Genomic DNA, 26,654 nt, shown 5'->3' on the forward strand with positions numbered 1-26,654 from the left:
CGAAGCTGCATTAGTCAAACATTTTTTTTTTTTGACAGTATAGTATGTTGTTAGGTTTTATGAACGACTAAAAACTATTAGCAAACAGCGTAACTAGATGACACAGACCCGTATTCTGAGGTACGCAATTGCCTTTCTAATGAATGAAATGAAAGATGGGGAACCTTTTGTATAAAACAGACCCTGATGGAAATCCAATTTCGTGAGAAGTCTCCTTTTCCTTGATTACAAAAATTTGCACACTCCGTGCATGCTATTTTTTTTTTCAAACATGATAACAAAGTAGGCATATGCGATAAGATTGAAATCCATAATTATGAAAGAAAATGTGACGTCCCTGTTTTATTCATGCATGTGGCAGCATAACGTGAAAGTAAAAAAAAAAAGAAAATCTTCCTGCTGTTTAAATGAAACTCCAGGTCAGAACACGGGCCTAACTTTCCTTTTCATGAGTTTCTCACGAGCGTGTTTAGCGCGAGCATACGGCACACTGGAGCTCGTTGCCATCCACGTACGGGCCGCACGGTAGTCCGCCGCCAGAGCCGCACACGCCCTCTACGGGGAAAAGGAGAGAGCTGTTTCCATCCTCGGTCATCGTGCCCGGTCTTGTGACGGCATCTGAGTCCACACAGATGTAGGCCGTTCGAATCTACGAGCACAATAAGAGAGATAGAATACAATAATAGTGCTTCTCTTTGATAGCCACAACATGGGTAATTTCAAGACAAAACTGCCCTCATTCTTCCGTCAAAAATCAATCACAATTCTGAGTAGCTATGAGTTGCTACTTGAGGACCCGCCCACACATAAGCGAAGACCGGTCGCCGACTTTCCTGCAACATTTGAAACCACACGTCGGTAGTTGGTCGTCAAAGATTGTTTTTAAGTCGACACGATGGAGTAGGTTTCAGCTTTGGCAAGCAATCGGCGACAGGACTAGGGCTGCTTTAAGTTTTCAATGTTGCATCAAAAACTTAGTCGTTTGTTTGTTTGTTTGTTTGTTGTTGTTTGTTCTTTGATCGTGAAACGGTACAGGCAAACCGCACCGATTGGTCGACGATCTTTTTAGGACTGATCTTCTTGCTGGCCCATGATCTGATGGGAAGAAGGTTTTCGGTCGACAACCAGATGTCGACCTATATTAAAGATTAATAGTCAACCCTGTAATAACCACTGCACTTAACTACGCGTATTATATTTTGTAGGTTGAGTATCCGAGTGTCATACGTAACGATACACTATAATTGGTGCTTACTGCAATTAATAATTTTCATACTGGTTACACTGGGTAAGATGTCCCCTTTACGACATCTGCAACTTACGTTGTTGTGTCTGCTAGCCATGAGAATTCCACCGTACTCCAACGTCCAGTTAGTCGGACAGCTAGCCTTCCCAGGGATCATAATGATGCCTTGTCGGCCGTTCGCCATGCAAGAAGCACACGGAACATCCTATAGAGTGAGTAGAAATTGAAAAGTTATTACAGGTCTCAAATTAAAGGTAGCCAATGTCTTTACCTTCCCTAGCATCACTGGTCTCTTGAGTCTTTGTTACCATCGAATGTCTAATAATGGTAAAAGTTAACCTGACATCAAGAAATGATGTTTACAGTGTGGGCTTTGGAGGTCCCATTTTTATTTGAGGGACCTAGCAGACTATTAAAAAATACGAACTCTACAATCTTTTGATTTTCAGAACATTTTTCTATCTATCTATCTATCTATCTATCTATCTATCTATCCATCTATCTATCTATCTAATTATCTATCTGTCTATCTATCTATCTATCTATCTATCTATAATATTATATGTCTGTCTGTCTGTCTATCTATCTATTTAAGATGTCTATTTCACGATGAAATTGTATAACGACAAGGATAACCTTGAAGAACTAACAATGAAGAGGTGCCCTATGTATTTTTCTGCGCATGCGTTACTTCCCACACCTCGGTCCATGGACTATACACGGGATAGGTAGGTTTTGATATCTTAACCATCTGGTCTCAATACCGGTCACCTCCCCAATATTACCCCTGAGTTTATTTTACGATCCATCCTTATTTCTAATTTCCAGAATGGCTCATTTCCTTTTCCCGTATCTCCTCTGGACTGGTTCCCCTGCAGTTAGCTATAAAAAGCATCATTTCTTCCTTTCTTTTTGTTTTAAGTCGTAAAATACTTTCAGTAATGTATATTAACATGCAGTAGTTAAAGAATCCCGGCAAAAGGTAGCTCTCCTTCCTACATAAGGAGTGCTACTTCCATTTTGACTTTCCTAAACAATAATTTTAGATTCTTGCTTCCAATACCTCAACCGTATATATATATGAAATAAAACAAAGAAGGGAAAACTGACCAGAAACAAATGATAAATAGTGAAAACAACGGAAAACCCATTTTCTTTGCTCAAAGTTTTCACTTCATATATATATATATATATATATATATATATATATATGTATATATATATATATATATATATATATATATATATATATATGTATATATATATATATATATATATATATATATATATATATATATACACATATTTCTCTGAGTGTACTGGTATCATATTCATAGTAAGATTTGATAGTGCTAGCGTTCCTAACTGTAGGAATAATGGTTGTGACCATTGAAAAGACAATAACACTATCGTCCTCATCAAATCTAACTTATTAGCATCAGAGTTAGAGGTATATAACTTTTCAAAGTGCTGTGAGTACTCGAATGGCATACATAAGGCCATGTTGAACCCTCTTGATTGTGGGTTCAGCGTTTACATTCACTCATGTTTTGAAGTCCGTGAATTATTCTTACATGCAGGTCAATTTTTTCAGGGTAAGCTTTTGAAATGTGGGGCGATGATAATCTTTAAACTTTGGAACTTAAATTCGTACATGCTGCCCGATAAACTTTAAAAAAAATCCTCGTCTATGGATAATTGACAGTAGGCTTTGAAGTCCTTCCAAGTAAAAATCTACTCACGTGACCGTGTAAATCCGACTGGTCGCCGAAAGTGTTGCCATTCCTATACTCCACGCTGTAGATCCTTGCGCGCGGCTCCTGGCGTCCAGGGATGACCGTTCCGTATTCAGGGTCAGAAGTCATGCACAGGTAGTTGCTCCCACTTCCTTTACCCAAGGAGAGACTGCTTCCAGAGGCCGCCACACCTACCCACCACGACAAGTACATGAAGGATAAACGTGGAGTTAATAGCCACATGTCAAAGAAAAAAAAAAAAGGAAAGAAACAAAACACAATCATGATTTTATTTGTCAGATGTTGTTGTTGTTGTTGTTGGTCTTTTTTTGGAGGGGTTTGTGGTGGTGGATATGGACTATATTATTAGAAGGAAAGCCATGTAAACGTGATGTACTTTAATATAGTTATTATGTGAAATATAAAGCATGGAACAGTTATTCGTATTGTCAAGTAATTTTATATGAGTGTGAACTGAGTCTTCCTTTTGGATGTTAGAGGGGTGTGCCACACACCAAATGACTAATTCGATTTCAGTAATCCTTACTATTTTTTTTTTTTCAGAAAGAAAAAGGATCTCTTGTTATCCACAATCTCTCGTGTCACTTTTTTTTTTATTTGTCCTACTGAATTAACTTTATCATAGGGATCAATAATTACCGGAATAGATGAGGGTCGAAGTATTGGGGCACTCCGTGACACCCCAGCGAATGTAGGTGCTTCCTGGAGCAGACGAGTCTTTGTTGATCCCCGGAGCCACCGGCACGGTTCTACCACCGACCGACGACGCCATCCTACGTCCGGCACCAGGGCCCTGACAACAATATGCAAGAAAGACGAGTCTTTGCCAAGTGAGGAAACGCCTGGAGGAATCTTAGGAGCATGTGCTTCCTGATTATCGGATTTCGACAGATACACATGGCAGGAAGTGAACTTGACCTTAGATTCAAGCATTGACCTGCCTTGTTGAGTAATTATTTGCTTTTGTCTTTTCCTCTCTGTCTTTTGAGCATTATCATCATCATAGGCTCTACCTGTTATACCATCACAAAAAAAGAAGCGTCTTTCACAGAAACACAAAATAGGAAGAGGGGAAGAGGCTTTGCTTTTTAGCTTCCCTCCATTTGAAAAAAAAAAATTAATAGTAAATATCATGGATCTTGTTTCAAAATTAATCTTGTGTTTCTATAACATTTCGATACGTGAAGACGATATACAGTATATATGTATGTATTATATATATATATATATATATATATATATGTATATATATATATCTGCACGAAACATTTTGTACACTTATACTTTCTGTTGAAAATGAAAATGAATACATGGAAAATGCAACGAAATGAAATGAAAATAATGTTGGTCGTGTAAATTTCATTTACAAAGAAGGTGAGAACATAAGATATTTGTTGTTGTTTGTGTAAATGTTTGGATTGCTTTGAGTTGAAATTATTGCAAAATTGTGACATTTGTAGAATTGAAAGAGAACAAGTAGTCACGATTGAATTGTTGACATTCGGTTTAACCGTGAAATACGTCCATTGAATGAATGTGCTGTTTAGTCTGTTGGATTAGGTAAAAACAAAAATAGAAATTTGCTTTGGCCATTATACTGATAAAATCACCTGATGATAAATTGTTTATTAGTTTATAACTTTAACAACACCATCGACTTAGCAATGCGATGAATCATTAAGATACAATAAAAGTGGAACTCACTCAGAGAATACTGTGACATAGTCACTGTTAATTGCTCATTGAAATGGGCAACTAAACTGTAATTCGTAGCTTCAGAGTACACAATTCAATTTCGGTAGAAATTTCCTACATCCCATTTAATAGGGGCATTTGGCTGCATTTCAAAAAGTCTTGGGTAATCTTCGGGCAATGCTGTCTGTTAACGTGTCATTCCGTTTGATTATTTAGTTTCAAAAGTTCAGATGACCTCTGTGATAATACATAATGATTCTTATTGCATTCTATGGGCGACTCCAGCGATGGAGAACTAATCGGAAGGAGCGAGAAGTCCATGTCGCCACCACGGAAATAGTAGTCCTATAACACTTCGTGAGATAATACTCTCTCATTATCTGCCAAGAACATCATGCCACCAATTTTTGGCTTTCAAGGTCTGACCTGCATCTGTCAATCATCGGATATTGTTATTCACGATTATCCAACGCAGAGCGTCAACGCATTGCGCCACCGATATACCGGATCAGAGTAATGTTTGTTAAGTTTGACTCTCCAGTGATTTGATTGGATATCAGAGATATTTCGCGATCTAGGGGCGGACATTGACAAATAGGTTCATGCACAGATCTAGCGGGGAAAAATAATTATTTAATCCAAGGATTTGGGTTATGTGACATGTCCTTGATCTCCATTACAGGGAATTAGAGGTGAATCTTTGTAGACAACGTTTTGAATGGCGCCATTGTCCACAGTGCACACAAATGATACAGCGGTCACCTTGTCGCGGGTTGTATGATTATGTACTTATTTTCCACTGTTGAGAAGGATTGTACTTTCAATCATAGTTAGGGTTGGGTTTTTAGGGGGCACATCATTAAAAATAAAATCCAAAATTGTATTCGTAAACAAAGAAAGTAAATACAAAAATGTAAAAACAAAGCAAGGAAAGACATAAAGCAAATAACATAATTAAAATCATTATAATCATAATTATTGGAAAATTTGCTTAATATGTATCATTTTGCAGCTGATTTTCACCCAGAATAAAAATTACAATAGACACATCACCTTTCATTCATTTTATTTCATTTCAGATATTTTATTTGCCAACAAAAATACGATTAAAGTTCAAAAATTTTCATATACATGCTTATATGAAATCAGTGCAGTTCAATTCATATAATAAAAGAAATTTAAAACTTATTCCCTACCACGTGGCTAACTTTTCCTTATCATTCCACACCCCATCAGGTTTCGTGTATTTGTATGTATGGCAGAGTAAACATTCACAATGAATTGTGTACTTCAGGACTGAAGGAAAACAGTTTATTTGTTTTTGTGATGTATATACTGATTATTCTAAATTATTGGAGTCTGTTCTATACACATCACAAACACTAGATACTCGTAGAGTTAACGTTCGGTGCTTGTCTGCATCCTGTCGTATACAGCTTGATAAAGGTTATTAGCATGCAATTTGAATGTATCTCAGAGAACTATAGTATATACAGTCTGTAGATGATGACTGGCGGGGGAGGGAACATACCGAATGTTCCACCCGAACAATGCCGAAGGGTTTGAAATGCTATTGAGGGAGGTTAAAGTCCCCGAGACGAAGTCGAGGGACTTATAGCCTCCCGAAATAGCATTTCAAACCTTAAGGGTGGAACGTTTGTTACATGTTCCCGATAACAAAAGTCATCATCTGTTATACTATATGGGTTAGTCAAATTTAGGCAAATTTATCCATCGATTGCGTGAAAAATATGATCGTTCAATCGTTTGGTATCGTTTGTCATTTGTTACGTGTCGTTATTGAGACCGTTCAGTACTCTCATGTCCTGTTTCATTAAACTCATTGTTGCCATTGCTCTGTATAGTTTGCCCTACTTCCATGACACCAAGGCCTGTTTTATGATTCTGTTGTTATTTACCGGCAATCTTTTGAAACAGTACTCTCACGGCCATGCACTAAAAAAACTTTGATAATGGTGTAACCTTTTCCCATTGTCATTGTGGCGTTGTTTGCTGCACGTTTCCATTTTGATAACATAATTTACAATGATAGTCGCCTCGGAAAGTAATACACCATGCAAAGAAAAAACCCCCAACAACAACAACAACAACAACAAAAGAGAACTAAACAAGCAACGAGGTTATGATTTCTCAGTCGAATGTCTCTTATCTCAATTCTTACATAGACCTGTGGCCCCGTTTCATTAGGAGGCCAAATATCAAGATACGATAATACAGCTGATTGTCTATGGTTGATTGTGGGCTGTAGTTCTTGTTAATGCTATGTAAATGGAGGGTATTGGTGATCAGGACACGTCTTGGCTAGGGGGGAACAGACAGACAGACAGACAGACACGCACACACACACACACACACACACACACACACACATAAACACATACAATGTACAGGTGCATCAGGTTTGGTCGCCTTCTTCCATCAAATATTTTGACATCATTCTAGGGATGACCATTGGTCCACACTTCACAACCGTCCAGGAAATGAATAAGTTGATAGGTCAGTGGACGTGAGTTTGATTTGGTTTTGGTCACCTCCATATAAAAACAGCTTCTGGAAGTCGAAGAAAAAACACCTGACAGTGTTGCTACTGACCATTACACATCATTGCTCATTCGGAAACGCGTATCGTTTTATTTGGGACAGCGATCGAGGGTTAACTAAAAAAAAAAGTGCATACTTGATCAGAAGAACAGGTGATTTCGGCTCAAAGTTTATTTTTTATAGTTTTTTCTTACCTAGTTTTTGCTCAAAAAAAAATCTTATGAAGTTATTCTTTTGGAGTGTATACTGTGACTAGATCTACTGCATGAACATTTTAATGTCCATTCTTCGACAGACTATAGGTGTTGTCCATCATGCCATTGTTGGAAATCTTAGCATGTCTCAACAACGCCAATGTCATGTTAACTGGAATCTTCGATGTTAAAACTTACCAGGCAGGAATGGAGGGGGGGGGGGGGGAGTCATAAGTATCTAATCAAAATATAGATTCTGACTCATAGAGGTGGAAACTGATTGGCTCACGCTAAATCGACTTTGGATTTGCCCTTGGAACAACGTTCTGATCACATCGAGGATAAAGGAATTGCTGTGTAATGACCTCGCTTCTCCTTCATCGGGGAAAGTGATTTGAACCCTTGAAATCCACACGCTCAAACACAAGCTTCCGGTGATGGTTGTTCCCTGTTTGCATTGACTGTTCTGTTGGGGTTAAATGACTCCAAGCTTAAAATGAACTTGTTTACCTCGTTAGAATGAATAGAATGTACTTCGGCGCGACTCGCCGACTTTCCTGGTATACGTACTAAACCTGATAGTGAGTCCCTGGATGAGCTAACCACGTGCGCCCATTTTCCTGTGTTTTGGACCGACTGTATGTTTTGATGTGTTAATGGATCTACTTTCATGGTTAAATAGAAACCACCCTCCTGATCGTTTCAAGGAAGTAGGGATACATTAAATTCTGCCCTATAGTTCCTGAAAATTTAGGCAGATGACTAGATCATGCAAAAGGGCAACAATTCAAAAGTATTCAAACAGCAGTTACATACACACACCTAACAGTTATGAGGTACACCTTGTATAAAAGGGCGTACTGAAATGATTACAAGTAGGGCTTACACTCAATTTCAGTTCGCTTTCTTTGTGGATCATGGCATAATTATTATGAACGATCCACAAGACAGTAAACAAGCAGATTTTATTTTATTCATTTCGTTTATTTGTTTCCGAATCCAAATAATACTAAAATATTGCAAAGTAGCATTAACGATTTGTACAAGAAAGGGACATAAAAGCGTGTAAATTAAATTTGTCCGACTGGACTTACTTGTGAAAATCACACTTTTAGCATACTACCTGGATGAATCAAAATCTACATCGATAAGAATGTGACATGTTATGAAGCAAATGCAAATACAAACAATAGTATAACAAAAGTATAATACCTATACAGCTGGATCAACTGATAAAGGTAAAACAAAGAATAACTAGCCTCTACATGTCTCGGAACCGTTCGGCGATTTTAGAGTTATGTTTATGAAGTCAACAATTAAAGACAGTCTCTGAAGATGGGAAATGCGTTACTGGTACATAATTCTCTATCATTTTCCCGTGGTTCCAGTTATGCCCATACTGCTACAAAGGGTGATACCTGGCTAGGACCAATTATATACAGTCCATTATTATTCTCCTTTTCAGGCATTAAATTTGAAGTTCTCTTGACAACAGCATGAAAGAATCTTTAAGTTTTAACACTTTTACCTTAAAAAGTTTTTGTAATTCTTTTATTGCAGAAATATGACATTCTTGAAAGGCGTAGATTTATTTCTCTTTTTTTTTATTTCAACAGTTTCTATTATTTATCCCAACATAGCAGTCTCCTTTTCAAATCAGTGAGCTCTGTCTTCGCGTGAGTTGCTACTGACCCTTGAACTCCTCTTCCTTCGCCCCTTCTCACTGTCCTCTTTTTCCTGTCCACTTTAGTCCTCTCAGTTGATATTCTTTCGACGCTTATCATCGGTTGAGATCTGCTTCATATATGTTTTGTGTATGCTTTGTTCATGTTTTTTTTTTGTTTCCTCTATATTTCAATTTTCAGGCAATCTGCCCCAGTTTCGTTAGTTCACTGCATACAATAATTAATTATTGTTTATGAGGGGATTTGAAATTAAAGGAAAAGCTTTTTTAGCAGTCCCCTCCATTCCCCCCCCCCAAAAAAAAAAAATCATTCAGTGAAATCCCAGTATATGATTGTATATCCTTATTAATTGTATTTTCCCTTATCATAAGAAATGAGCTGCATTGATTTTGTATACCATATATACATGCAAATATTATGTTATAAATATATATTTGTTTTAAATGAAATAAAAAAACAATAGATTAAAAAAACAAACAAACGTGGGTCCAGAAATGCATCTGCCTTGAAACAAGTAGTTGGGTACTTAGGACTCTAGATAAAAAGTGTTCGAGCCACTTTCAGCTGAAGACAAGGGTATAGATTAGCATTCACTGAATTGTTTAGGATATGACGTTACTTCGTTCAAACATTGACGAACGAGGTCGTTCAAAGGAAGATGTCCTCGAGTAGAAAGGCATGCCTTCGGGATATGAATGGAGACTTTATATACATTGACGAAAGTTTTCCGTACATTGTGTGTCATTGTGTAGGCGATGTCTGTGTGTAGTTATGTAGATGTGAAGAGTATGAAAGTAAATTGTTGATAGACGTCGAAAGACTTTTGATGCATTTTTTTTTCTTCTGACAGTCTTTCAAAAACCATGTGCATTGCGGTTGATTTTGCGGTTGTTGAAATAATTGTTGTCGATTGCAATATCCTGTCAGGACAGAAACCTAATTTAAGAAGGGACATTATGATGTTTCATGCAACAGCTACCAATTGTTTGTTGTGTTCATTATATCAGACAGATATCTTCAATTAAATTAATTACTCTTGCCAGTTCTGGGGATGACTGACATCTTGTTGATGAAAAAAAACAAAAACAAAACAAAACAAAAACAAAACAAAAACAAAAACAAAAACAAAAACAAAAAACCAACAACAACCATGCGACAGCTATAAATCCGCCCCGAATAAATGAACTTCAAAAGAAGGAGAAAAAAATTGCCTACAGAATACAAAAATGTAAAAAATCGGATAAGAAATAAGGAAGAAATGACGTTTTGAAATTTAACATTTTTTCGGAAAACCTTTCTCTGACCAGTCCACATGAATGTTATTGAAATAAGTGAGTTGATGATGTCATACCCTCATAATTTTCATGTATGTAATATATGAAGTTCTGGGTTGTTGTTGTTGTTTTTTTTTAGCTAATACAAATAAAAGCATGTTCCCATATCAAGATATATCAGAGTTAGCATCTGTTCTTGTTTATTTTGGGTGGTTTTTAGGCAAGCTTTATATTTATACAGCTGAAATATGAGATTTTTGTAATTTCTGTATACGAAATGAACAAGAAATGGTGAGAGTATGACATCGTCAACTTGCTGATTTGAATATTCATAACGACTGGTCAAGAAGTGTTTTCCTTTAAAAAAAATGTGAAAAGAAATCGCGAGTCTCGGAGGAAAACATACGCAAGATTTTACCGTTTGCTGCCGTCTGCATTCAAACTGACGACCTACATTCACAGCTGACAGTGAGCAATCATGTGTCTAGCACATATTCTATCCTTTTTTTTTTTTTTTTTTTCTAAAGTGAAATACATCAGAACTCATCTACACAAAACATTTAACCAACATTGCACTATGACCCCTGGATTTGTCAAAGTTATTGTTTTGCGGTACACAGTTTAGCATGCGCTTTTGTCAAAACAGGTAGACCTTGGTTTTAATGCATTGTTTCACTTTGATTCCCAGTTCCCACGCCCATCTCTATTATACAGAAATAAATTCGATGCGAACCGCCATCCATCTATCGGATCCACCACTCTTTTTGAACAATAAAGAGGTGTTTGTCTGAAATGTTTAATTTTGCTTACGAAGATGTAAAGGGCACACGCAAATCAGCTCCGAGTAGAATCACTGAATTTGGAGGACTTTCAAAAGCTATATCTTTTGAGACAGAAAAAAAAAATCCATGAACAAGATTACTTGATTTAGCAATGACATATTGTAGTTACTGAAAAACTGCTGATATTTTCTCTTAAATTCTAAAACATCAAAATTATTTCCCCAATCAAATACCAATAAACGTGATCTTGAGAGTTTGTTCCCCCCCCCCCCAAAAAAAAAAAACCTATCTGCATAACAACATGCGGCCAAGAGAGCGGAAGAAATCAAAGTCGTGATACAATGAGGAGTAGTCAGATGGTACTTACCTTTAAAACTAGTCGCTATCCATATGGGTACAAGAAAGGAAATATGAACTTCTCGACGAAAAGTGTGGAAAGGGCGGAAGAAGGAGAAGAATGATCCAAGTAGAGGATCAAGTGCTTGCCATTGGTCCTTTACAGACATGACAAGTCTCCACTATAGAAGTAATAGCCTACACACTCCCCTGCTGTAAACTGGCCTTTATACGCATCTCCTTGCAGTATACATGACTTGCATGTAGATACACACATACCTACATACACACATACATACATACATACATACATACATACATACATACATACACTTGACATACATACATACACACACACACACACACACCTATCAATGTAACGTTGGTAAGCGTGTTTACAGGTTAATGGCTATACCTCTGTTTGGACGTTACATTTAGACCTGAAATAGGCATGACATACCGGGTTGATAACCATAGAAGATGAAGCCGAAAAAAAGCCTTATAAGATTCACTGTGATTTTTAGATTTTCTCTTGAAAGCACAGTTATTTGATGCCTGTGATTCAGAAATAAAATGTAAAATAAGTAGCTTTCAAAGGTGAAGAAAAGTCATGACGGTGCTGAATTGCACCTAGACCTTCAAGATATAGTAAAGTGCTGTGTCAAATATAGGTCGGCCCTGCCCTACAACTCCGGTCTCAGCAGTTTTGCTACGTTAGTATCTTCACTATGGAAACCAGAGCCAAATGTTCTCAAGCGGGATTTGAATGGATCGGAGACGTTGGGAGGCTTCCGACAGCGAGGGGACGGTATATAGGGAAAGGTAACTATTGTATTTTTCAAATGGCTATGCGGCACAAAGGTGCACGTTGATTAGACATGGTGATACTGATAGCTACTTACAAATCTCGTAACCGTCAGAAATATCATTGTGCTTTAATAATATGTAAACAAAAATGACCATGTAGGTGAACCTAGTATCAATTCACAGAACTAGCCAATACTACAATTTGATAAGCAGATGCGATCACAGACTGTTGCTAAAACAGAATGAAAATACAATGTAGGCAATGTTGTGGCGAAGGTGGGAGTAAGAGCGTGTGAAAGCAAAATATTGGGAACCTTGTAACTAGCTACGACCACCTTGCTGACATCAAGTGTCTATTCTTCCGGTAGCAAGGGACTCGCCCCATGAAGAATCCTGCCAATACCCTCTTCCTTCATAAAGTGATAGTGAAATAACATAACCATAAATATCTTAGTAAAAGTAGAGTCCAGGAATGCATGTTTTCACAACCATATTTGAAGAGATTGCTTCCAAAAGGCGCTAAATCTATTTAAAAATGATGGATTTAGCGCCTTTTGGAAGCAAGCTCTTCATTTATTAATGCATTCTTTTCCATATTTATAAATTTCAATTTCTTGATACATGAAGTACATTGTAGACTGGAAGGTTTGGTGCCAGAATGACAACAGTATCTCACGTTTATTCGGATTGAAATTAATGAAAGACTTGACGAGAGTGTACAAGCCCCATGCATCCACACTTATAGTTTCAAGTTTCAAGTTTATTTTCCACATCTCAACAACTTGCCAATGTGTTGTAGTACTGGAAATATATCTTCTTCTTCTTCTTCTTCTTCTCTTCTTCTTCTTCTTCTTTTTAAGCTGGAATTCCTTTGAAGCTTGAGTTTGCAATCACTAACAGATACACACCCAAAGACGGCTCTGTTAGATTCTAATTATGCATAAAAATAAAAATCAGGACCTCGTATTTAAATGAAATGAGGCGTTTTGAAATGCCACATGACCTTCCTCACCCACTGGCTGTTTGTTTCTCTTCCTTCGAGCTGCAACAATGAACCACAATACTATGGCACATAATGTGCCACTCCCTGAAATATTGCTATATTTTGATCGTGTTTGGATTTGGGACAGGAATTGCAACCCAGTTCTCACGGAACCGGCTGTGATACCGTCAGCAAATAAATATCTCCGTCCTCTTCAAATCATCAGGGCTCATCGATGACACCTTTCGCTTCCCGATAGATCCTGTACTTCAGCCAACAACGTTGCGATTTTTTCTCTATCTTTTCTGATCCATGCAAAGGGCAGTCAGCTTTTTTTGTTGTTTTTTAGGAGTGGTCACGATGATTGATAAAACGATTCGGACATCTGTATAGCTCAGAGCAATGTTTGTTTACATTGTTATAAATGTGTTTCATCGTGCTCGATCTGGTGACAGAAACCTCAACTCTTTTCACAGCAACGCAAAACGAGGACACTTCCGATTATTTTCCGGGCATGGAAATAACAGTGGCTCTGTATATCGCTCCATGAAAACACCATCACTGCGTTCAACACTCTTATATTAAGCTCATAGATAATGAAAGTTCCAAAGTGGAGGTTGAGAGATTTCGTTCTTTATAAACTTATCTCTTTAAGCCAATAAGACCGCAGCACTCTACATAGCCTTTAATAGTTTGGGTTGCAAAGTACGGACCGGTCTACGAGTGAAAACAGACACTCAGGTGCAATAAATTCCTGCTACACAGACAACCGATGATTATGGCCGAAATTTTCGTGAAATATGGTTGGTCACCAGTAACAATACTCGATGTTGATTAGAGAAGACTGGTCAACAATGTAACGCAAAAACCAGGATTCAGACACGGTATCCTGGCAAGTTCAATTTTGCAAAATATTTCCCATCAATGAAAGACAGGCAGAGATGGAAGGGTTCAGTGTAAAAATGCTAGAGGTAAAAATGTCAGAGGTTAAAATGTAAGAGGTAAAAAGTTCAGAGGTAAAATTGTCAGAGGTTAAAATGTACGAGGTAAAAAGTTCAGAGGTAAAATTGTCAGAGGTTAAAATGTACGAGGTAAAAAGCTCAGAGGTAAAATTGTCAGAGGTTAAAATGCCAGAGGTAAAAATGTCAGCGGGAATTATAATGCAAGATATAAAAAATATTAGGGGTAATAATGTCAAAGGTAAAATGTCAGAGGTAATACTGTTATGACGGTCATCTGCTCTCCTGTGCTGCGTATACAAATATTTAACATTAAGGTCTCAAAATAATGATATTTTTGCATTGATTGCATTGAATCTGAAAGCTAAGTTCACATAGCCTCTCAACATAGGTAAATACCTTATCTCTGCATTATATTACTTCTGATACCTCTAACATTATTACCTGTAACATATTTACCTCTGATATTTTTACCCCTGACAATTTCACATCTGACATCTTTTTCTTTTTTTTTTCTCGTCTAACATCACTACCTCTGACATCTTTACCCTTGACATTTTCATCTGACACCGATGGAATTTGTTCAGCCAAAGACGAATCTATTGAGTACTGAACACTAATCACTGTTAAAAACAAGATAACATTTCCTCCATTATAGGGTCAAAGAGAAACCTCCCATTGTCCCTGCTGATCGTGATGTGAGGCATAACATAGCAAATTATGCTATTGTATACTCTTAAACGCTTTTTTTGGGGGGGGGGGGACGGAGGGCAACATAACTCCAAGACCATGAAAATATTCCAATCATAATATTCTGACCAGCCGATCCGAAGAATACTGATACAAACCTTCACGTGTATACCTCGAAATATAATGTCACTCCACGGTGACATTAGAGTTACAAAATATTCAATAAAGTTGAATTAGCAGAATGGTAAAAGTTTTTATCAAAATTAGAGGTAATGGGAGATCAATTTTTCAAAGTTTTGAGCTATTACCTGCTTTCAATGACCGATGATACGCATATGTTGCATTTTTATAGAGCATTTCTATTTTGTGTCTGATTCCGATGAAACGTCCACCGCTCTCTTTGTTTGACTACATACACCATGTACTCTAATGATTTAAGCTGGTTTGAAGTTAAAATGGCCATGCATTTTAAATTGCACCTATATGGTCGTGGTGAGTGTCGTGTGTTAGTACAGGGAGAAAGCGTCTCCTATAACTAGTACTTAATTCTTTTCGAAGATTGGCCGCGGAGCCCTCCTGATGGAACGGTGCCAGGGGTGTGTTTTTTTTACACAGATTATACCAATCTGACCTCGATATTTCGCTTATCTCTTCTCCGATGAGCTGGTTATCATTTCCCAACGAGCTTTGTCTCCTCCAGGTATAGGATAAAATATATATGATAACCACGTGATTAACTGTAATAACAACTATTTCTATCATAGTTCAGTAAAACTCTGCCCATCTAGTTCGCTAACCTCGGTCGTTTTGTTAAATATTTTTTACAATGCTAATAACTTTCTACTTCCACATCCTCTAGCGTGTGTCCAAAGATTGACGATTATCTAAACGCATGCAGACAGGGCTTGTACATGAGAGAACACTCTCTTTCCGGCAAAACATTGATTGATAAGAACAAAAGCATTCCCCTTTTTCACAATTTTCATGGCGTATTTCGACATTACAAAAACAACAGTCAATGACAGTTAGAAAAAAAGACGTCTGATCGATCATTGGATGAACATCGAAACAATTCAGAATCCTATACAACAGAAAATGAAGGAAGGAAAAGGAGAGAAAAAGAAATTCTACCATTTATCATTTTCTGTTCAAAGTATCACCCTCTACTCTTTTGAATATCAATGGTCCAAACCGATCCTTTACAATTTCATGTTTCTAACATTTGTCATTTTTTAGTTTACTTGTGTAAAACTCTAATCGTTAATTCATTTATTGAAAAGGTTATTGGGTAGTTATTGATTTAGATGACTGATCAACCAATTGATTCTAATCATGATCATAAAACTACGTGGAAAAATTACAACCAACCCTAAAGACATGTAGGGTCCTAGATATATTTTGCTATCATGGTTCTGCAATAACTTCCGCGATGGTTTATTTCTGAGTTCGAACGTCCTGTTTGCTATTACCAGCTAGTGCATTATAAGTACTCATGACATCACACTGAATATCTACTCCGTGTTTTTTTTTTTTGTGTGCCCTATTTGTTTGACGTCATCATTACGTAATAGTACCTATACTATCCGTCCAAGTGTTGTCGTAGAATAAATCGTTTGTTCATAAACTCTACATACTGAAGTTTTTGAGGAAAACACATAAAAAACAAGGAAATCGTTACCGTCGATGACCTTGGCATGGCTTGATTGTCTGTTCATTGGCCTCATCGTGACCCCGTTTTTCATGTTATACAAGGAAATAAAGTGGATCCTTCAAGCACGACGGAGCGAGACGTACCTACCACCCTAGCCGGTAAAAACAGATGTAATGGCGACATTATGTGTTGTGGTTCAGACCACCGAACAAAACGGAAGGGGAGATAACGGACGATCAGAAGATAAAGTCAAAAACAGGAAATAATCAGCCTAAGGGCAGGATTTTTGTGACGACGTTAAATGAGAAAAACCTTGACTTTCACGCAAGTTCAAATTGCAAAATCTGGATTAATCAACATTTAAATTAATTTGTGAAGCACAGTTGTACATCTGACCACTATGATACATATCACAGGAAATAAGTTGAATCGATAAAATGAAATAAAATGAATTGAAGAAAGAAAAAAATATTTCACGTTCTTTCGACGAGTGAATCGATCTCATTCATATCTGTTAAGCATGCAACTTCAATATGTAAAAAAAAAAAAAAAAACTATTTAAAACACATGCACATACGAACGCTTAACTACTTGACCTATATTTCTCCCGAAGAAGAAAGCTAATAATTGAACTGAAAAGAAAACGAAACGATTAAAATCTTCAAACTCAACTGTGAATAACTTCTTATGATTAAGAATCATTCAAAAGGCAGGGCATTGATTACCATCAGTTTGATACTAAGGGACAGGCCGGCTGAAAACAAAGTTATTAAGGCATATTTGGTTATACTATTTGTTCAAGACTATTATTTTTTTTATCTACCCCAAAACGAACGTCGTGTGAGAGAGAGAGAGAGAGAGAGAGAGAGAGAGAAAGAGAGGGAGAGCGCGCGCGCTGAAGCGAAATGTTTGGTTCTTTGTGTATTTTCCGATGTTTCCTTTGCCTTTGGAGGATTTGCTGTTGTTGTTTTTTTGTTGTTGTTGCTGTTGTTGTTGTTCTTATTTGTATCTTTATCCATAGCTATATCTATACCTATATCTATATCTTTATCTATATTTATATTCATATTCTCTCTCTCTCTCTCTCTCTTATATATTATATAGATATATAGATAAAGATATAGATTTACAGATGTATTGATAGATAGATAGATAATTCTAAGTAACTTTGTTCGTCATCAATTTATTTCGATCCGCACATCACAAACACTGCTTTTTAGTGGGTCCCTTCATTTTTTACCTAGCATGACTTTTCTTAAACTCAGCATTCATTGTTACGACAAGCATATTTGTTTTAAAAGAATGATAATATTTGCCAATCGGTACCTTGTGAAATTGTATTTTGTTAAACAATATTGAGTGAATTTTGAATTGAATCTATTGAATTGTTTGTCTGTTTCATATTCATAACAATATTTTCACCTCTCTCATCCCACACTGTCTTTTCATCATCTTTTCGATCTGCCACACTCGCATCACATGTCTTGGTTTCTTCAACCCTGGATGTTTATTGTAACACATTGTCATGATGTCTACCTCATTTTGTTTATGTTTAGATGTATGTGTTGCCATATTATGTTATTGCATGCCATGGTTAGTCATGCACACAAACGCACACACAGATAGAAACAAAGCATTGTAAAAAAAGAGTAACATTGTAAAAAAAAAAAGATCTGCATTACCTTCATTTGAATATGCAGAAGTCACATTGGACTCATTTTTTTTTTAATGAAAATGTCATTTGAATTGTAAACTTTTGTCGGAAATGAACATAAAATGAACATGAATATGAAAGTGTCATTATCGTATTTGCTAGGTCAGACCTCTGTCATGGTTCTAAGGCACGATAATAGAACGGGATCCAAAGGGCTTTTTACACTTGTGTTTCTTAACCCCGGACTTTCTCTGACCCAGGACTATCGTTAGTCCCGTACCAATTTTTTCAGCTTTTTACACTCGCCAATTAGTCCCGTACTATCTCTTGTCCGGGGCTAAGGAGAAAACTGACCTTTTTACACTCGTATTTCTTAGCCACGGACTTTCCAAACCACATGAATATTCATAATTACGCTGTGTACTGTACACGTACACGCACGCAACGGCAGCACTTGATTACTTCGTTTCTGATTGGTCAGTGAGGGTCGGACTTCGTCTCCGTCGCTTAGCCCAGGATTATTTTTTCGTTCTGTTTACACTCACTTGCTTGGCACCGCAATTGCGGTGCTAACCCCTGCTATTTTGCAGGGCCAGATAGTACCGTACTATCGGTGGGGCTAGCCCACTTTGGCAAAAACGAGTGTAAACAGAAAGTGGGCTAAGGATAGTCCCGTACCAACGGTGGGGCTAAGGCCCCCCCCCCCCCCCCTTAGCCCCACCGTTGGTCCGGGGCTAAGCAAAAATTTACAAGTGTAAAAAGCCCTCAATTAGCTTGTGTCTGTACCTGCACATTGCTGAGTTCCATCCTGAATCGTTCCATAGCGATGGTCTGGTTGAGGATCTTGAGGTCCTGAGCATGAATCAAATCTCGGTTTGTCTCCAGTATGGAGTTTGCGTGACACAGCTCCACGTACACCGCTACCAGACCCAGTAGGGCGCCGCATGCAATGAGAACAGCGGCCACAGTGCAGTATGGGACCACCCACCTATAAGGAGCAAAAAAAAAAATAAATAAATAAAAAAAAATCAAAAAATAAAATAAAATAGAATAAATAAAAAAAGTCATATCAATAGCTTAACTACTTTGACCAACAGTGACAGATAATCATTATTAGCAAGATCTGAGGTTTATGGAGGTAGCACTTATAAACTTTACTTTAAGTGACCCGACCGCATTTTATTCATTAAATCTATGAATGTAATATCTTTATGAGTTACTTACTACATCAGTAAATCAATCAGCGGGTAGAGTAAAAGTGACGTACCTTGATTAAATCCCTGCTCTTTTTTTTTTATATTATTGATTATCAATTCTATGAACTTCTGAGTTGGTGTACCAAAAGCTGTCTCATTATGAAACACTGCACGGTTTTTACCACTTCACTGCAGACTTAGCTCGAGAGATTATCATTTATATAAAAATGATGAACTTGTATTTCGTTAAGGAGATCTAAAGGAAATACCTCCATATGATTAGTACATAAGTGGGCGCGGTGACGATGGTATATATCATTTTATAAAGAGCCACACTCAACCATCATCATAAGCAATTTTTGTGTGGATGATTCCTTTCTTTTCCAGGATTAAAGGGATCAACAGACCAGGACATCGGGCTCACACTAGTCGCAGACGATCTATTTTGTACATGCAGTACTTACTCGACATCCAACTTAAGTCAAAGTGACTTGCAGGTACACTGTAAGTTTGAAGCACTGATTGAAGTGACACCTAAACAATTTGCCGTTGATATCTGTATAAGACGCTGTGATATGGTTTTTAGAAAACACATGAATCGCTCCCTGAACGCTTGTCTCTTTGTTAGTTTGTTGGTGTATTGTTAACAGTGCTAAGGTATCATAATTCAAGATTTTGATTATTGGTTTGCAAATTAGCAGGGACATTAATTACAAAATGTAATGTAATCAACTTTACATCAGCGCTATACACTTTTGGATTCATTCGATTTGATTTCGTATACTGACAAACCCCATCTCGTCTCCATCATATTTTCAAATCTCAACAACATTTGACTTATTTTTCGGGAAAAGAAATAACAAAGGACTACGGGGCATCATATTCAATTCATTGATTATTGGCTTGCAAATTAACAGGGACATAAACTACAAAAATGTTGTAATTGAATCAACTTTGCATCTACGTCATTTTTCTGGATTCATTTGATTTAGTATGCTGACAAACTGTTATCACCATCGTATATTCAACTCTCAACAACACTTGGCGTAGCAAAAATCCCTCATTTTGGCAAAGTTTGGTATATCAAGCATAATATAAATTTGATAATGGGAAAGATGATATCAAAGACCTAAGCCAGACTTGTGAAAGCTGTTTTCTTATAGAACCTCTACGTGTATGTATGAAGTATTACTCCATTGTCAAAGATGGTCAAAGTCTAAAAATGACAGCAAGTTTTACTTGCTCATGCGTATTTTTTAAGGTGATCTTTTGGGAATACATTGCATATATAGACCCTATTGATTTCCAGTAACTGTTAGTCGGTTTCCAGCTACGTTTATAGCAGTACTATCGATCGATGCAATCTCGTTGGAAATATAATGTGATAATAAAAATCGGAAAATGTGAATCATGTCACTTGTGGCAAAGATGATGTTAATGTACTTGATCCCTGTTTCATATCAAAGAAAGATACATTTGGATGGAGTGTTGTTGGTTTTTTTTTTCTGTCCCCTGTAACCTGCCTACCTTACTCTAACCTCAAGCATTAAGGCATAATACGCATGTTGTAGCGACGATTACGTAAATGCATGAACGTGAGTCACGATCTTTGTCTATTAGCTCAAAGATATTGGGCAGGAAACATTATCGCTGGCCGATATATGATACCTGCCAGTTAGGAAGCAACACCTCCATGAGGAGAAGATTATCATGAAGCCATCAGTTATAATCATGCATGCTCTTCACAAAGTACTTGTTCAAGCGGAATTTGTACTCCTGTCCCATTTATGCTTCCCTGCCAATTTTCCTATTTAGGCCTACCAAACTGCCGAAAATTGATAATGTTGGACAAGATCAAATTGTTCAAAGTTGATTGCACTACCATGTTCTATACCTCGATTGTAATTCCTCGTGGAACATTATGCAAATCTAAGTGGCCTTGTGATGCTCTCATTACCTGAGTGGACAAAAATGATTATCCGTCATTTCCAGTGTAAGCTCCAGTCTCTAGATTACTCTTTCACAAAACTATCCATTTATATTATTCAAAGCATGTTGCTAATCATGCATGCATCACGAGCCAGCCCCAGCAAGGTTCCTGCTATCCAAATGTACATGTATGTTGACTTTATTGATGCCTTTTGATCTTCGCATAACCAAATCATAACCTAATCAGTAGATACACAGTTATGTGCCTTATCATTCGTTGTTATAGAATGTGCTTTAGAATCTCTGCAATCTGATTGGTCAAATTGTCATGCATTGATTTTTACTGATCCACACTGAGCCATGCGTCCGGTAAAATCCGAACGCATGGCTCAAGTCTTGTACAGTGTTGTAGGTGTACCAGATGCATGATGGGGAAAATGGTTGTATTTCATGAATTTACGAGCCCGTTTTATAACACAGATGATGCACAGGTATATTTCGTGGATCAGTGATAATTGGATACTCTCGTTTAACATTGGAACAGTCTAAAACCCACTCGCTGAGCTCGTGGGTTTGAACAGAACCAAAGTTCAACTCGCCCATCCAATTCTCACCGATCCATTCTGTCCTGTGCATCATTTGTATACTGTCCTACTGCTATGTCAAAAAATTGTCAGAAACATTGGCATAAAAAAGAACAGGTTATGCTGTCTTGAGTTAGTGCCGGTAGTAGTTTCATAGGCGTTTTCACATCAGCCCGATGTTTCGAGATAGCGCGCTATCTTCTGACTTGGGAAATTTTCCCGATAGCGCTATTTGATAATGTGAACACAAATTTGCGCGCTAATTGTATCGCTCTGATCGAGAAAATTTCTCGACTCCAACTCGGGAAATTTCGGAAATAGCGGGATAGTAGCGCGCTATTGGATAATGTGAAAACGATTCGAGAAATTTGCGCGATGAATTCCATCATTCCTAGCGTGTGTGACCCGATCGACCGAGGCAAACTGCACACAAAGCATGCATAATTTTTGAGAGGGCACACACATACTCAGCTGTCGAATTAGCTATTTTAAAATTTTTAATATTACTATTCGGGCTACCCCCTCTTCGGGCTGATGTGAATAAGAAATGAAATAGCGCTCTAATTCGCAATCGCGGAAAAATTTTTCGAGCTTGGATGTTTATCGGGCTGATGTGAAAACGCCTAATGATAAGGCACATAAACAAATGTGTCTATTGTTCAGCGCAAGTTTTACACAAGGATTACGTCACAGTAGGAATATGAATAAAGATGTTCTGGAGGATTTTTGGGAGGTGGGGGTTAAACACGGTGCAGAAAAAATAATGGAAAAATGTTTACAAATATATGACGCATATTTCTTGAGGTATTTATTGAGTTGGTTATGTACAACCAAAAGGTACATTTGGATGGAGTATTGATTTTTTTTTTTTTTTGGTCACCCTATCAGTCTCTGGCTTACTCTTTCACACAACTATTCATTTATGGTATTGGAAAGTATGGTATTGGAAAGTATGGTATTGAAAATGGTACTTTCAATTTACCATAAATGAATAGTTGCGTGTAATCATGCCGGCATCACCAGCAAGTTCGAATTGTAGCAGGTATTGTTATAATGTCTCTATTTCAGAAGACCTAGTCAACTACCATGGTTACGTTAATGAATGTGACTCTGGAAAGACGTTTCACCTAGTTGCATGGCTGAGACCATGCTACAGATTGTTCTCTGTGAAGAACAAAGGCCTATTCATCATCATGATTAGTTGGGGGTTTCTTGTAAACGCTCTAATTCCCCCCCCCCCTCCGCCCTTCCGAAAAAGAGAATGAAACAAAAGCAGGTTCTTGTTGGAATGGAGACCCGTGGTGCCATTCCCTAAATCTTATACCTGCGTGATGTAAGTGAGAACAAGTTCTAATAAGGCTTACTTTGTGGAGCAGACCGTGCTTACTAATGATATAGGAGAACACCCGGCCCTGCTTCGTTTAACTTAATGAATAATGCATAATATTACCAACTGAGTTTAATTTGTTGACTATAGGAAGTTCACACGTGCCATTTCTGGAAGAAACAGCTCTCAAAACAAGTCTGAAAAGTATTGAAGTAGGGTTACTCAACGTTAATCTGATTTTTACATAATCATTTTTTCCCCAAAATTCCACACTTGAATTTTGCTTTCAAGTCAAGAGTAAGAGAAAAGCTTCAATTTTCATTGTATATACTTATTCTGGTACTAATTCAATTCAATTTATTTTCATATTTCTCAATGAAGGAATGTACATCAAATATGATAAAACATAATGAATCATAGTATCCGGCTTGGATGCGCAGTAAATTAAATGTAAACATATAAAACATAGCGGTCAATCATCGTACGGTTGGTTCTATGTATAATGCTAAAGAAATATGATGGAACCTACTTAAAAGCGAGCTTGTTAAAGGTCACAAATTCTGAGCAGAGTGTAAGATAAAGATGAGGAGCACGGATGCAACGTAGGACCAAAACAAAGAAAAACAAAAATGACACAATGCTGGCTTAAATGGGTGCGAGATATAGAAGATTCCACGCAATGATTCTTGTCTTTTTGTTAGTCACTTGTTAAAATATCTAATCAGCCTATAAGATGTTTGGTAGTTCTCCTCTCATGGCTCTGGTGAATATAACAGCAGGTATTCGGGACCTAAGCAAAGGTCACGAACTGCCAAACACACTGCATTCGAGATACCGTGGTTCGATCCTTAAAAGATTTAGAGGGATTAATCTGGCTCCAGTAATTAAGCAATAGGTGAAAATGTTTGCAAGGTATCTCAGATGGAAATAGGATCTCATTTCCTGTTCCTCCTTTCCAAAGGAGGCATACTCTGCCTCCATTATAACCTTCCTCTTGCCCTCTTCTCTTTTAAAAGCTCTCCCGGTTACAACCAAAGTTTACTCGAAGGTGATATTTGGTATCAGGAAGTACGTGTAACAAGCTCAAGATCAGTCTTTATCGAGGTTATGGATGGAAGAGTTACAGTATTTCTTTTGTTTCCTTTCACGATTTCGGGCACCTCGCATGTCTCCTAGTTAGTCTTCGTCGAATCCGCTTGTACTTAATTCATGAATATCTTTATAGACCAATAAAGATACCTTAAAGAAATTTGAACATTGATAATTTAGATCCTTTGGTATAAATCTTCAGGTGGCTGAATGTGTTCACAAGCAAGGCACAAGGCACACGAGAGCGTATGGATCGTGACTGATCAATAATCACACATTGATTTTCAAGTACCTGGAAATGAAATATAGGCCTATATAATGTCTTCTCATTCTATCAGATTGAAACCCACGTAAACCAATATGTTTTCTCCTTCTCTCTCTCCCTCTCTTTACATCTGAGCCTCATAACAAGTTAGTGCTAAAAGTACTATAATCTTTGAAGTCCAATACATGTACATCCTGAAGATCTCACCCAATTCTAATTCTACAGACAAAGTGATGAAAAGAATGCAGAAATCGGCTCTGTTATTGTTCGTTTCATTCTTTAAATGGCTTATAAAAGACGTTTATATTCAGCCATTATGTGCGGGTTTGATTGTAAGCTTCAAAAATACAAACTAAACTGCACGCTGAATAGTTGATTTAATTCTGCAAAGGGGATTCATTATTGATTGATCACATAAGACACACACGAAAAAGCGTACTACGACAATGATAATTTTATACTGATGGCATATCCCACCTTTTGTTCTTTTTTTTTTTTTTAATTTGTTGCAGTGATACGGTCGGGTGACCTCATAGGCACACATCAAACCGCATCCAAGTTTAGATTCATTCATTCACATTGCCCTCATCCACCGTGCACATTACATCCTGTCCCAAAACCAATGAAAACTGAAGCCAAAACCACAGTGAAATGGGATTTGCTATTTCCTGATCCTACTTTCGAGGCATCAAATTTTTAAGAAGCCCAGAACTGTACAAGATAGATAGTAAAGACAGTGCCACACATACGCTACAATCGGGCTTTCTCTTTCCCCCTTGGTTTTCTTTACATCTTAGGCACTACTTTGATATCAGTCAGCTAAATGGGTATTCCACTGTTTCGTTACGATACGAGAATTATTAAAGTATTATTTAAAGGAAATATTTACCATTTGCAGATGAAACAAAAACCCAGCTTTAGTGCTTCAAAATAGTTTTGAAACGTGAGTTAGGGGTAGAAACAATCAATGCAAAATTTTGATCAGTATAATAAATGTTGAATACTGTAAAACATTGAAAATGTGAACAATAGTAATAATAAAATTGTTTCTAGAATAAACCGTCTACAGTTATAGTTTATCGAGAAAAATATTAATATATCCTTATATTTTAGGCTTTATTGAGAAATCTTTATGGTAGGGTGTTTTATGGTACAATTGACCTACACATATGCATCAAATGTGAAAAAAACTCAAACATTTTTTAAACCACTGCTTCCAATGGTAAACAATACCTTGAAGTAGAAAGCTTTGATGCAGTGGCGAAATACACCTACTTCTGTATTTCAAAATTTTATCAAATTATCATAAGAAAGTAATATATTCTATATTCAACGCGAGAGCTACTGGTCACATACCTGTGTTTGTTCAGCATGTTGTTCTTTAGGTGCCTGGAGTGGGCTTTGGAGTCGAAGTGTCCGTATTCGAAAGTAACCTGCTCTCGGTCCTTTTCGCAGACGACAGCTGTGGAGGAAGAGGAGCACTCGTCGAATTTCTTGTCCATTGAGCACATCGGATTTTCCATTCGTGTCAGGATTGAACGGGTTTGGTCTTTTTTCACCAACTAAGGACAATCTCGCACATCGAATGCTCGAAGCTGGGTAAGACTTTGGCAGCGAGACTGATTATTTTCCTTTTAATTTGTTTATTTATTGCTCTGCTCGCAGCAGCCAAAGGACTCTAGGCTGAAAACGAAAAATGGCAAGAACCGGAAAACTGGAGAACTGCTTCTCAGGACGCCGTCGGATCGAAAGCTGCTGATCGTAGGCGCAACTATCGTTTTTATACCCACCCGCCAAGGTTTTACCCGAATCAAATCGAGGGGTTTCAGTCCATCGATTCACTTGTTTAATTTTTTTTTTGTTTTTATACAATTGCAGTTGAAAAGCTAGTCTCCGTTACAGGAACGCCCATTGTAGGTCCAACATTCACAGCAGACACTGATATAGACTTTGCTTCAAACTTTTTTTTTTTCAATGATCTAAAGTTAAG

The 26,654-nt window shown here is 37.4% G+C and overlaps 1 protein-coding gene across 1 annotated transcript; it reads right to left on the reverse strand.

Annotated features, from left to right (window-relative positions):
* Positions 1 to 342: 342 nt before the first annotated feature.
* On the reverse strand, positions 343 to 26,213 carry LOC140240764 (uncharacterized). The gene is made up of 6 exons (XM_072320538.1): positions 26,021 to 26,213; positions 19,061 to 19,262; positions 3,643 to 3,796; positions 2,989 to 3,173; positions 1,323 to 1,451; positions 343 to 649 (listed from the first exon to the last, which is right to left on the reverse strand). Exons 1-6 carry the CDS (start codon positions 26,185 to 26,187, stop codon positions 470 to 472), a joined length of 1,017 nt encoding a protein of 338 aa, XP_072176639.1. The 5' UTR covers positions 26,188 to 26,213; the 3' UTR covers positions 343 to 469.
* Between the last annotated feature and the right edge of the window lie 441 nt (positions 26,214 to 26,654).

The sequence above is a fragment of the Diadema setosum genome, chromosome 2, assembly GCF_964275005.1.
Source record: "Diadema setosum chromosome 2, eeDiaSeto1, whole genome shotgun sequence".
NCBI classification, from domain to species: domain Eukaryota; kingdom Metazoa; phylum Echinodermata; class Echinoidea; order Diadematoida; family Diadematidae; genus Diadema; species Diadema setosum.